General features: G+C 42.9%; 1 protein-coding gene across 1 annotated transcript; it reads right to left on the minus strand.

Moving 5' to 3' along the window:
* Positions 1-1,672: 1,672 nt before the first annotated feature.
* On the minus strand, positions 1,673-12,926 carry LOC145877263 (uncharacterized). Its single transcript, XM_082972564.1, has 2 exons — positions 12,902-12,926; positions 1,673-3,580 (listed from the first exon to the last, which is right to left on the minus strand). The coding sequence occupies exons 1-2, from the start codon at positions 12,924-12,926 to the stop codon at positions 2,448-2,450; spliced, it is 1,158 nt and encodes a 385-aa protein (XP_082828690.1). The 3' UTR covers positions 1,673-2,447.
* Between the last annotated feature and the right edge of the window lie 1,014 nt (positions 12,927-13,940).

Here is a 13,940-nt window from a genome sequence, read left to right on the forward strand (position 1 = left end):
CATGGCATTGAGGAGGAGAGAGCAGCTGTAACAGTACCTGGTCTAGTTCATGACATTGAGGAGGGGAGAGCAGCTGTAACACAGTACCTGGTCTAGTTCATGACATTGAGGAGGAGAGAGCAGCTGTAACACAGTACCTGGTCTAGTTCATGGCATTGAGGAGGAGAGAGCAGCTGTAACACAGTACCTGGTCTAGTTCATGACATTGAGGAGGAGAGAGCAGCTGTAACACAGTACCTGGTCTAGTTCATGACATTGAGGAGGAGAGAGCAGCTGTAACACAGTACCTGGTCTAGTTCATGACATTGAGGAGGAGAGAGCAGCTGTAACAGTACCTGGTCAAGTTCATGACATTGAGGAGGAGAGAGCAGCTGTAACACAGTACCTGGTCTAGTTCATGACATTGAGGAGGAGAGAGCAGCTGTAACACAGTACCTGGTCTAGTTCATGACATTGAGGAGGAGAGAGCAGCTGTAACACAGTACCTGGTCTAGTTCATGGCATTGAGGAGAGAGCAGCTGTAACACAGTACCTGGTCTGGTCTAGTTCATGACATTGAGGAGGAGAGAGCAGCTGTAACACAGTACCTGGTCTAGTTCATGGCATTGAGGAGGAGAGAGCAGCTCTAACAGTACCTGGTCTAGTTCATGGCATTGAGGAGAGAGCAGCTGTAACACAGTACCTGGTCTAGTTCATGACATTGAGGAGGAGAGAGCAGCTGTAACACAGTACCTGGTCTAGTTCATGACATTGAGGAGGAGAGAGCAGCTGTAACACAGTACCTGGTCTAGTTCATGGCATTGAGGAGGAGAGAGCAGCTGTAACACAGTACCTGGTCTAGTTCATGACATTGAGGAGGAGAGAGCAGCTGTAACACAGTACCTGGTCTAGTTCATGACATTGAGGAGGAGAGAGCAGCTGTAACACAGTACCTGGTCTAGTTCATGAAATTGAGGAGGAGAGAGCAGCTGTAACACAGTACCTGGTCTAGTTCATGACATTGAGGAGGAGAGAGCAGCTGTAACACAGTACCTGGTCTAGTTCATGACATTGAGGAGGAGAGAGCAGCTGTAACAGTACCTGGTCTAGTTCATGACATTGGGAAAGGGACAAGGGGGATATTAAGAGGGACCAAGAGTCTGTTGATTGGTCAGTCATTGGGTTCATTTGTTTTACAATATGTTCAAATCAAATCAAGCTTTATTTATACAGCACATGTCAGACATGGATGCAACACAATGGCTTCACAGGAAAAAACTATGAAAATAATCAGAAATATTTAGTACACAAATATGAGGATAAAAAACAATAATAACAACTGAAAGACTAATGAGCATTGTAAGGAAATGCCATTGATTAAAATATCAACAATATGATGCAATATCCAACCCAAAATATAACTTGTTTTTTAGGAGGGGCTCTGAAAGACACTATGGGGTGTCCACTGAAAGTTGACTAGTAACAACAACTGGGACCTAAAAGACACCCACCATGAGACCCACTAAATCTGCCCAAGAAGAGGAAAACAAAAGAAAAACCCACACCAAACTTAAAGACAGGAAGTAAACCAAAAAGGTGGAGCAACTAAAGGTGTTGACTCTCCACATGTATCAAGACAACTGGAGCACTGGGCCAGACACTCTTAAATAGAACCTGGACCAGCTCAGGTGAAACACCTTCCCACTAACGAGATGGACAAGCCAGCACAGGTGTAACACATACTGACTAACGAGGTGACACCAATCAGTGCACCCAAGACACATTTCAGTTGAATGTATTCAGTTGTACAATCAATCAATCAAATGTATTTATAAAGCCCTTCTTACATCAGCTGATATCTCAATGTGCTGTACAGAAACCCAGCCTAAAACCCCAAACAGCAAGCAATGCAGGCGTCTAAGCACGGTGGCTAGGAAAAACTCCCTAGAAAGGCCAAAACCAAGGAATAAACCAGGCTATGAGGGGTGGCCAGTCCTCTTCTGGCTGTGCCGGATGGAGATAACTGAACATGGCCAAGATGTTCAAATGTTCATAGATGACCAGCAGGGTCAAATAATAATAATCACAGTGGTTGTCGAGGGTGCAACAGGTCAGCACCTCAGGAGTAAATGTCAGTTGGCTTTTCATAGCCGATCATTCAGAGTATCTCTACAACTTCCATTTCACGTAATCATCTACAAAGCTTCACCTTCTACAATATAAACATGGTGTCTACTGGCTACACGTATTTCTAAATAATAATATACAATCATACTTTTTTATCCTTTCTCTTTCTATAGAATCCTAAAACTCACTAGCTTCTAGAACTCTCGTCCCCTTGGAACGAGCCCAAACAAAACTCATCTCCAATACATTTATTGTATATATACAATACAGTGTGTTCTCTGGTGTAATGTCAGCTGGCTAGATTGACCAAAACTCTTCCCACATTGATCACAGCTATAAGATTACTCCCCTGTGTGTGTTCTCTGGTGCACTGTCAGATTGCCAGATTGACAAAAACTCTTCCCACATTGACCACAGCTATAAGGTTTCTCTCCTGTGTGTGTTCTCTGGTGTAATGTCAGCTGGCTAGATTGACCAAAACTCTTCCCACATTGACCACAGCTATAAGGTTTCTCTCCTGTGTGTATTCTCTGGTGTAAAGTCAGCTGGCTAGATGTAGTAAAACGCTTCCCACATTGATTACAGCTATAAGGTTTCTCTCCTGTGTGTATTCTCCGGTGTAAAGTCAGAGAGCCAGATGTAGTAAAACTATTCCCACACTGATCACAGCTGTAAGGTTTCTCTCCTGTGTGTATTCTCTGGTGTTGAGTCAGATGGCAAGATCGACCAAAACTCTTCCCACATTGATCACAGATATAAGATTTCTCTCCTGTGTGTGTTCTCTGGTGTAGATTCAGAGAGCCAGATGTAGTATAACTCATCCCACATTGATCACAGCTGTACGGTTTCTCTCCTGTGTGTGTTCTCTGGTGCACTGTCAGCTGTCCAGAATGACCAAAACTCTTCCCACATTGACCACAGCTATAAGGTTTCTCTCCTGTGTGTATTCTCTGGTGCACTGTCAGCTCTCTAGATTGACCAAAACTCTTCCCACATTGTTCACAGCTATAAGGTTTCTCTCCTGTGTGTATTCTCTGGTGTTGAGTCAGATGGCAAGATTGGCCAAAACTCTTCCCACATTGATCACAGCTATAAGGTTTCTCTCCTGTGTGTATTCTCTGGTGTTGAGTCAGATGGCAAGATTGACCAAAACTCTTCCCACATTGATCACAGCTATAAGGTTTCTCTCCTGTGTGTGTTCTCTGGTGTAGATTCAGAGAGCCAGATGTAGTAAAACTCTTCCCACATTGATCACAGCTGTAAGGTTTCTCTCCTGTGTGTGTTCTCTGATGAATTTTAATGCCTGATGAGGTGAATCTCTTCCCACAATCAGAGCAGCAGTGAGTTCTCTTCCCTGTGGGTCTTTGCAGGTGATTATTGAGGTGTTCTGATCTGGAGAGACTCTTCTCTGCCTCTTCAGCATCATGAGGTTGTTGAGGCTCCCCAGAGGATCCACGATAGTGAAGTTTCTCTCCTGTGTGAACAATAAAGTCAGACAGATGATTAAAGGCCCACAACAGCGGTAATCCACTGTAAAAGGTGATGCCAACAGCGTAGCCATGATGTTGTACAACAATTGACGTCTGTCATGAATGTTAAAATTATTTGACAATTGTCTTAAAATGAGCAAGAATAGTCATATTTTGTCTTGTTTTCACATTAGTAGTAACATAGATGATTGTAGGCTAGAAATAAGTTATTCATGTTGTTGAAACTCTAAGCAGTGTGCCAGACAACTTTTGGTCTCCAATATAGGCCCCTTTCTGTGTTTGCTAAAATTGCAGCACGAGGGCAATTTGATTGCAGAAACTCCTCCCTGCTAATGAAGAAACCGATAGTTATGGATGTAGTATATCTGTCAGGAGCAAAAATGGTGAGCAAAGATTTTAGTTTTTCACAATGTATTCTGAATGTGAATGGGGGAAAGTCGGGGGAGTAACCTCCATTTCCAGGTTGATGATGAGTTCATTTCACACTACTTTGGATTATAATTGTAAGGCTCGTTTGAATGTAATGTTTAATATAATATTTGCTACAGTATTATGAATTGTGTGTAATTATTAAAGAATCGTGTTAATGACAGTATCCATTTGGGTGTTGTCAATAAAGTTAAGATTTTATTTTTTATTTAACCAGGTAGGCCAGTCGAGAACAAGTTCTCATTTACAACTGCGACCTGGCCAAGATAAAGCAAAGCACTGCGACGAAAAAACAACAGAGTTACACGTGGGATAAACAAAAGTACAGTCAATAACACAATAGAAAAATCTGGAGTACGGAGGAAAAGCAATAAATAGGCCATAGTAGCGAAGTAATTACAATTTAACCTCTCTAGGGTCGGCGGGACGAAATCGTCCCACCTACTCAACAGCCAGTTGAATCCCGTGGCGCGTTATTCAAATACCTTAGAAATGCTATTACTTCAATTTCTCAAACATATGACTATTTTACACCATTTTAAAGACAAGACTCTCGTTAATCTAACCACACTGTCCGATTTCAAAAAGGCTTTACAACGAAAGCAAAACATTAGATTATGTCAGCAGAGTACCCAGCCAGAAATAATCAGACACCCATTTTCAAGCAAGCATATAATGTCACATAAACCCAAACCACAGCTAAATGCAGCACTAACCTTTGATTATCTTCATCAGATGACAACCCTAGGACATTATGTTATACAATACATGCATGTTTTGTTCAATCAAGTTCATATTTATATCAAAAACCAGCTTTTTACATTAGCATGTGACGTTCAGAACTAGCAAACTTCTGGTGAATTTACTAAATTACTCACAAAAAACATAACAATTATTTTAAGAATTATAGATATGCACTCGCTATCTCCGATTTTAAAATAGCTTTTTGGTGAAAGCACATTTTGCAATATTCTCAGTAGATAGCCCGGCATCACAGGGCTAGCTATTTAGACACCCACCAAGTTTAGCACTCACCAAAATCAGATTTACTATAAGAAAAATGTTATTACCTTTGGTGTTCTTCGTCAGAATGCACTCCCAGGACTTCTACTTCAATAACAAATGTTGGTTTGGTTCAAAATAATCCATAGTTATGTCCAAATATCCTCTGTTTTGTTCATGCGTTCAAGACACTATCCGAATGGTAAAGAAGGGTGACGCGCACGACGCATTTCGTGACAAAAAAATTCAAAATATTCCATTACCGTACTTCGAAACATGTCAACCGCTGTTTAAAATCAATTTTTATGCCATTTTTCTCGTAAAAAAGTGATAATATTCCAACCGGGAAAGCGTGTTTAGGTTCAAAGACGAAAGAAAATAAAACATGGGGTCGCCTCGTGCACACGCCTCAGTCAGATTGTCCTCTGATAGAGCACTTGCCAAAAGCGCTAATGTTTTTCAGCCAGTGGCTGGAATTACATCATTCAGCTTTTTCCCGCCTTCTGAAAGCCTATGGGAGCCGTAGGAAGTGTCACGTCACAGCAAAGATCCTCAGTCTTCAATAAACAGAGTCAAGAAGCTCAAGGAATGGTCAGACAGGCCACTTCCTGTACAGAATCTTCTCAGGTTTTTGCCTGCCATATGTGTTCTGTTATACTCACAGACACCATTCAAACAGTTTTAGAAACTTTAGGGTGTTTTCTATCCAAAGCCAATAATTATATGCATATTCTAGTTTCTGGGCAGTAGTAATAACCAGATTAAATCGGGTACGTTTTTTTATCCGGCCGTGTAAATACTGCCCCCTACCCCCAACAGGTTAACAAATTAACACTGAAGTGATGGATGTGCAGATGATGATGTGCAAGTAGAAATACTGGTGTGCAAAAGAGCAGAAAAAGTAAATAAAAACATGGGGATGAGGTAGGCAGTTTGATGGGCTATTTACAGATGGGCTGTGTACAGCTGCAGCGATCGGTAAGCTGCTCAGATAGCTGATGCTTAAAGTTAATGAGGGAGATATAAGTCTCCAACTTTAGCGATTTTTGCAATTCGTTCCAGTCATTGGCAGCAGAGAACTGGAAGGAAATGCGGCCAAAGGAGGTGTTAGCTTTGGGGACGACCAGTGAGATATACCTTCTGGAGCGCGTGCTACGGGTGGGTGTTGCTATGGTGACCAGTGAGCTGAGTTAAGGCGGCCTAGCAAAGTCTTATAGATGACCTGGAGCCAGTGGGTTTGGCGACGAATATGTAGCGAGGGCCAGCCGACGAGAGCATACAGGTCCCAGTGGTGGGTGGTATATGGGGCTTTGGTGACAAAACGGATGGCACTGTGATAGACTGCATCCAGTTTGCTGAGTAGAGTGTTGGAGGCTATTTTGAAAATGACATCGCCAAAGTCAAGGATCGGTAGGATAGTCAGTTTTACGAGGGTATGTTTGGCAGCGTAAGTGAAAGAGGCTTTGTTGCGAAATAGGAAGCCGATTCTAGATTAAATTTTGGATTGGAAATGCTTAATATTAGCCTGGAAGGAGAGTTTACAGTCTAGCAAGACACCTAGGTATTTATAGTTGTCCACATATTCTAAGTCAGAAACGTCCAGAGTAGTGATGCTGGACGGGCGGGTGCGGGCAGCGATCGGTTGAAGAGCATACATTTAGTTCTACTAGCGTTTAAGAGCAGTTGGAGGCCATGGAAGGAGTGTTGTACGGCATTGAAGCTCGTTTGGAGGTTTGCAAACACAGTGTCCAAAGAAGGGCCAGATGTAAACAGAATGGTGTCTTCTGCGTAGAGGTGGATCAAAGAATCACCTGCAGCAAGAGCAACATCGTTGGTATATACAGAGAAAAGAGTCGGTCTGAGAATTGAACCCTGTGGTACCCCCATAGAGACTGCCAGAGGTCCGGACAACAGGCCCTCCGATTTGACACACTGAACTCTGTCTGAGAAGTAGTTGGTGAACCAGGCAAGTCAGTCATTTGAGAAACCAAGGCTATTGAGTCTGCCGATAAGAATACGGTGATTGACAGAGTCGAAAGCCTTGGCCAGGTTGATGAAGACGGCTGCACAGTACTGTCTTTTATCGATGGCGGTTATGATATCGTTTAGTACCTTGAGCGTGGCTGAGGTGCACCTGTGACCAGCTCGGAAACTGGATTGCACAGCGGAGAAGGTACGGTGGGATTCAAAATGGTCAGTGTTCTGTTTGTTAACTTGACTTTCGAAGACTTTAGAAAGGCAGGGCATGATGGATATAGGTCAGTAACAGTTTGGGTCTAGAGTGTCACCCCCTTTGAAGAGGGGGATGACCACGGAAGCGTTCCAATCTTTAGGAATCTCGGACGATACGAAAGAGAGGTTGAACAGACTAGTAATAGGGGTTGCCACAATGGCGGTGGATAATTTTTGAAAGAGAGGGTCCAGATTGTAAAGCCCAGCTGATTTGTACGGGTCCAAGTTTTGCAACTCTTTCAGAACATCAGCTATCTGAATTTGGGTGAAGGAGAAGCTGGGGAGGCTTGGGGAAGTAACTGCGGGGGGTGGGGAGCTGTTAGTGCAGTACGCCACAGGATGTTTTTGTGCTGGTCGAGGGCAGTCAGGTCTGGAGTGAACCAAGGGCTATATCTGTTCTTAGTTCTACATTTTTTGAAAGGGGCATGCTTATTTAAGGTGGTGAGGAAATTATAATTAAAGAACAAGCAGGCATCCTCTACTGACGGGATGAGGTCAATATCCTTCCAGGAGACCAGGGCCAGGTTGATTAGAAACGCCTGCTTGCAGAAGTGCTTTAGGGAGCGTTTGACAGTGATGAGGGGTGGTCGTTTGACCGCGGACCCATAACGGATGCAGGCAATGAGGCATTGATCACTGAGATACTGATTGAAAACAGCAGAGGTGTATTTGGAGGGCAAGTTGGTCAGGATAATATCTATGAGGCTGCCCATGTTTACGGATTTAAGGTTGTACCTGGTAGGTTCTTTGATAATCTGTGTGAGATTGAGGGCATCTAGCTTGGATTGTAGGATGGCCGGGGTGTTAAGGATATCCCAGTTTAGGTCACCTAACAGAACGAACTCTGAAGATAGATGGGGGCCAACCAATTCACATATGGTGTCCAGGGTACAGCTGGGAGCTGAGGGGGGTCTGTTAACAGGCGGCAACAGTGAGACTTATTTCTGGAGAGATTAATTTTTTTAATTAGAAGCTCGAACTGTTTGGGCATAGACCTGGAAAGTATGATAGAACTCCGCAGGCCATCTCTGCAGTAGATTGCAACTCCTCCCCCTTTGGCAGTTCTATCTTCACGGAAAATGTTGTAGCTGGGGATGGAAATTTCAGAATTTTTGGTGGCTTTCCAAAGCCAGGATTCAGACACGGCAAAGACATCAAGGTTGGTGGAGTGTGCTAAAGCAGTGAGTAAAACAAACTTAGGGAGGAGGCTCTGATGTTAACATGCATGAAACCAAGGCTTGTTCGATTACAGAAGTCAACAAATGAGAGCGCCTGGGGACACACAGGGCCTGGGTTAACCTCTACATCACCCGAGGAACAGAGGAGTAGGATGAGGGTACGGCTAAAGGCTATCTGAACTGGTCATCTAATGCGTTGTGAACAGAGAATAAAAGGAGCAGAATTCTGGGCGTGGTAGGATAGATTCAAGGCATAATGTACAGACAGGGGTATGGTAGGGTGCGGGTACAGTGGAGGTAAACCTAGGCGTTGAGTGATGATAAGAGAGGTTGCATCTCTGGAGGCACCAGTTATGCTAGGTGAGGTCACCGCATGTGTGGGAGGTGGGACAAAAGAGTTCTCCGAGGCATGTTGAGTGGGACTAGGGGCTCCGCAGTAAAATAAAACAAAAGTATACAAGGCATATTGACATTAGAGAGACAAAGCGAGGCATAAAGCAATCACAGGTGTTGATTGGGAGAGCTAGCTAAGACAACAACGGGTAAGACAACAGTTAATCAGCTAAGACAACAACAACAGGTAAAATGGCGATGAATGGGCAGAGAGAGTCAGTTAACTACACACAGGGCCTGAGTTCGAGGCTGGGGCCGACAGATAATTAATCACGGAACTCCGTTTTGTTTAACAGTACAGCAGGCATCAGCTATGTAGCCAAGTGATCATAGGGTCCAGTGAACAGCAATATATGAACCAGAGAAGCCGTTAGGTAGTCGTTACTATGCTAGCCGGGAGACGCGCCTGGCTTGATGCTAACTGGTGCTAGCTTCGGGACAAGGGTGTTAGCCACTATAGCCACTCCGGTGCAAAGGTCCAGAGCTTACGGCAGGAATCCGGTGATGTAGTGGCTTCTAGTTGTGTTAGTGAAGAGTCTAGGAGGCATCAGCTGTGTAGCCGAGTGATCATAGAGTCCACTGAGCAGGCCGGGAGATGGGCTGGGCCACTCGGTAGCAGCTAGCTAGCTGCGATTATCCGGTGTAATGGTCCGCTAGCAGTGGCTAACAAGGACTAAATAGCTAGTAGCTAATTAGCTGGTTAGCTTCTGATGGCTAGCTTCTGATGGAGGTTCTAGCTATAAGGTCTAAAAAAATAGCAGATCCGTATCACATTGGGTGAGGCGGGTTGCCAGAAGTAATATTTAATTTAAAAATGGAAAAAGAGATTGAAATATATTGCAATATACATTTGAAGTCGTAAGTTTTCATAAACCTTAGCCAAATACATTTAAACTACATCTTTCACAATTCCTGACATTTAATCCTAGTAAATATTCCCTGTCTTAGCTCAGTTAGGTTCACCACTTTATTTTAAGAATGTGTAATGTCAGAATAATAGTAGAGAATTATTTATTTCAGGTTTTATTTCTTTCATCACATTCCCAGTGGGTGAGAAGTAGGAAATACATTCAATTAGTATTTGGTAGCATTGCCTTTAAATTGTTTAACTTGGGTCAAACGTTTTGGGTAGCCTTCCACAAGCTTCCCACAATAAGTTGGGTGAATTTTGGCCCATTCCTCCTGACAGAGCTGGTGTAACCGAGTCAGGATGTAGGCCTTATAGCTCGCACACACTTTTTCAGTTCTGCCCACAAATTTTCTATAGGGTTGAGGTCAGGACTTTGTGATGGTCACTCCAATACCTTGACTTTGTTGTCCTTAAGCCATTTTGCCTCAACTTTGGAAGTATGCTTGGGGTCATTGTCCATCTGGATGAATCATTTTCGACCAAGATTTAACTTCCTGACTGATGTCTTGAGATGTTGCTTCAATATATCCACATGATTTTCCTCCCTCATGATGCCATCTATTTTGTGAAGTGCACCAGTCCCTCCTGCAGCAAAGCACTACCACAAAATTGTTATACATTTTGTCAACGTTTATGAGTTCTTCTGTAAATTAATGTGCCCATTCACCGATAGTTATGGGGAGAAAACATTTTCTGAACGTCAAGCGCCAATGTAAAAATTGGGTTTTTGGATATAAATATGAACTTGATCGAACAAAAAATGCATGTATTGTGTAACATGATGTCCTAGGAGTGTCATCTGATGAAGATTGTCAAAGGTTAGTGCTTAATTTTAGCTGTATATCTGGTTTTGTGATGGCTATCCGTGCTTGGAAAATGGCTTTTTTTTGTTGCTAAGGTGCTATCCTACAATAATCTAATGTTTTGCTTTCACCGTAAAGCCTTTTTGAAATCGGACAATGTGGTTGGATTAACGTGTAGAGTATCTTTAAAATGCCGTATAATACTTGAATTTAAATTTAGAGAAATTTTTTGGGGGAATTTCACGCCGTGCTATCTCACTGGTTGTTGTCCAACCAATCCCGTTAACCTCTCTAGGGTATGTGGGACAAAATCGTCCCACCTACTCAACAGCCAGTGGAATCCCGTGGCGCGTTATTCAAATACCTTAGAAATGCTATTACTTCAATTTCTCAAACATATGACTATTTTACACCAATTTAAAGACAAGACTCTCGTTAATCTAACCACACTGTCCGATTTCAAAAAGGCTTTACAGCGAAAGCAAAACATTAGATTATGTCAGCAGAGTACCCAGCCAGAAATAATTAGACACCCATTTTTCAAGCTAGCATATAATGTCACATGAACCCAAACCACAGCTAAATGCAGCACTAACCTTTGATGATCTTCATCAGGTGACACTCCTAGGACATTATGTTATACAATACATGCATGTTTTGTTCAATCAAGTTCATATTTATATCAAAAAACAGCTTTTTACATTAGCATGTGACGTTCAGAACTAGCATACCCACCGCAAACTTCCGGTGAATTTACTCAATTACTCACGATAAACGTTCACAAAAAACATAACAATTATTTTAAGAATTATAGATACAAAACTCCTTTATGCAATCGCTATGTCCGATTTTAAAATAGCTTTTCGGCAAAAGCACATTTTGCAATATTCTGAGTAGATAGCTCGCCGTCACGGGCTAGCTATTTTGACACCCACCAAGTTTGGCCCTCACCAAACTCAGATTTACAATTAGAAAAATGTGATTACCTTTGCTGTTCTTCGTCAGAATGCACTCCCAGGACTTCTACTTCAATAACAAATGTTGGTTTGGTTCAAAATAATCCATAGTTATATCCAAATAGCGGCGTTTTGTTCGTGCGTTCAAGACACTATCCAAGGGTGATGAAGGGTTACACGGCCGACGCGTTTCGTGACAAAAAAAATCTAAATATTCCATTACCGTACTTCGAAGCATGTCAACCGCTGTTTAAAATAAATTTTTATGCTATTTTTCTCGTAAAAAAGCGATAGTATTCCGACCGGGAGTCGTTGTTTTCGTTCAAAGACGAAATAATAAAAACATGGGGTCGCCTCGTGCACGCGCCTCCAGTCTCTGTTCTCTGATCGACCACTATCAAAATGCGCTAATGTTTTTCAGCCAGGGCCTGCAAAGCCACCATTCAGCTTTTTGCCGCCTTCTGAGTGCCTATGGGAGCCGTAGGAAGTGTCACGTAACAGCAGAGATCCCCTGTTTTGGATAGAGATGATCAAGAAGACCAAGAAATGATCAGACAGGGTACTTCCTGTACAGAATCTTCTCAGGTTTTGGCCTGCCAAATGAGTTCTGTTATACTCACAGACACCATTCAAACAGTTTTAGAAACTTTAGGGTGTTTTCTATCCAAATCAAACAATTATATGCATATTCTAGTTACTAGGCAGGAGTAGTAACCAGATTAAATCGGGTACGTTTTTTATCCGGCTGTGCAAATATCCCCAACAGGTTAAGCACCAGCTGTTAGAGCAGCTCACAGATCACTGCACCTGTACATAGCCCATCTATAATTTAGCCCAAACAACTACCGCTTCCCCTACTGTATTAATTTATTTATTTTGCTCCTTTGCACCCCATTATTTCTATTTCTACTTTGCACTTTCTTCCACTACAAATCTACCATTCCAGTGTTTTACTTGCTATATTGTATTTACTTCACCACCATGGCATTTTTTGCCTTACCTCCCTTATCTCACCTCATTTGCTCACATTGTATATAGACTTCTTTTTCTACTGTATGTTTGTTTTACTCCATGTGTAACTCTGTGTTGTTGTATGTTGTCGAACTGCTTTGCTTTATCTTGGCCAGGTCGCAATTGTAAATGAGAACTTGTTCTCAACTAGTCTACCTGGTTAAATAAATGACTTGTTCTCAACTAGCCTACCTGGTTAATTAAAGGACTTGTTTTCAACTAGCCTACCTGGCTAATTAAAGGACTTGTTCTCAACTAGCCAACCTGGTTAATTAAAGGACTTGTTCTCAACTAGCCTACCTGGTTTAATAAAGGACTTGTTCTCAACTAGCCTACCTGGTTAAATAAAGGTGAAATAAATATAATGTCTCATCAGAGTAGGAGCTCTGACCTAGGAACAGATCCCACCTGTCCATCTAAAACTGATCTGAGACCAGCCTTCCTACTGAGACGCTTGATAAGAGTAGGAGCTCTGACCTAGGAACAGATCCCACCTGTCCATCTAAAACTGATCTGAGACCAGCCTTCCTACTGAGACGGTTGATAAGAGTAGGAGCTCTGACCTAGGAACAGATCCCACCTGTCCATCTAAAACTGATCTGAGACCAGCCTTCCTACTGAGACGCTTGATAAGAGTAGGAGCTCTGACCTAGGAACAGATCCCACCTGTCCATCTAAAACTGATCTGAGACCAGCCTTCCTACTGAGACGCTTGATAAATACAGCCTTCGGATGGGATTCCTTCTTCTACATGTCAGATGTTCTACAACGATAGATTTATGTCTGGATGAACGGCCGTGTTTGAGAGCATCAAAACTGATGTACCATGGGTAAATTGCGACTGACTGATGTACAAATAATATCGAGCAGTTATACACACGATGCAAGGTGATCAGTCAGTTGACTCAACTTTAAAAAATAAAAAAGTCGGCCGCCATGTCGAACGAACCCAACGTTAATCAACACAGTATGGACCCAACAGACCCATCAGAACAGGGTTTCCTGACCCTCTACTCAGGGACCAGAACCCAATGTTAATCAACACAGTATGGACCCAACAGACCCATCAGAACAGGGTTTCCTGACCCTCTACTCAGGGACCAGAACCCAACGTTAATCAACACAGTATGGACCCAACAGACCCATCAGAACAGGGTTTCCTGACCCTCTACTCAGGGACCAGAACCCAACGTTAATCAACACAGTATGGACCCAACAGACCCATCAGAACAGGGTTTCCTGACCCTCTACTCAGGGACCAGAACCCAACGTTAATCAACACAGTATGGACCCAACAGACCCATCAGAACAGGGTTTCCTGACCCTCTACTCAGGGACCAGAACCCAACGTTAATCAACACAGTATGGACCCAACAGACCCATTAGAACAGGGTTTCCTGACCCTCTACTCAGGGACCAGAACCCAACGT

Source organism: Salmo salar, unplaced genomic scaffold, assembly GCF_965601325.2.
Source record: "Salmo salar unplaced genomic scaffold, fSalSal1 ptg000743l, whole genome shotgun sequence".
NCBI lineage: Eukaryota > Metazoa > Chordata > Actinopteri > Salmoniformes > Salmonidae > Salmo > Salmo salar.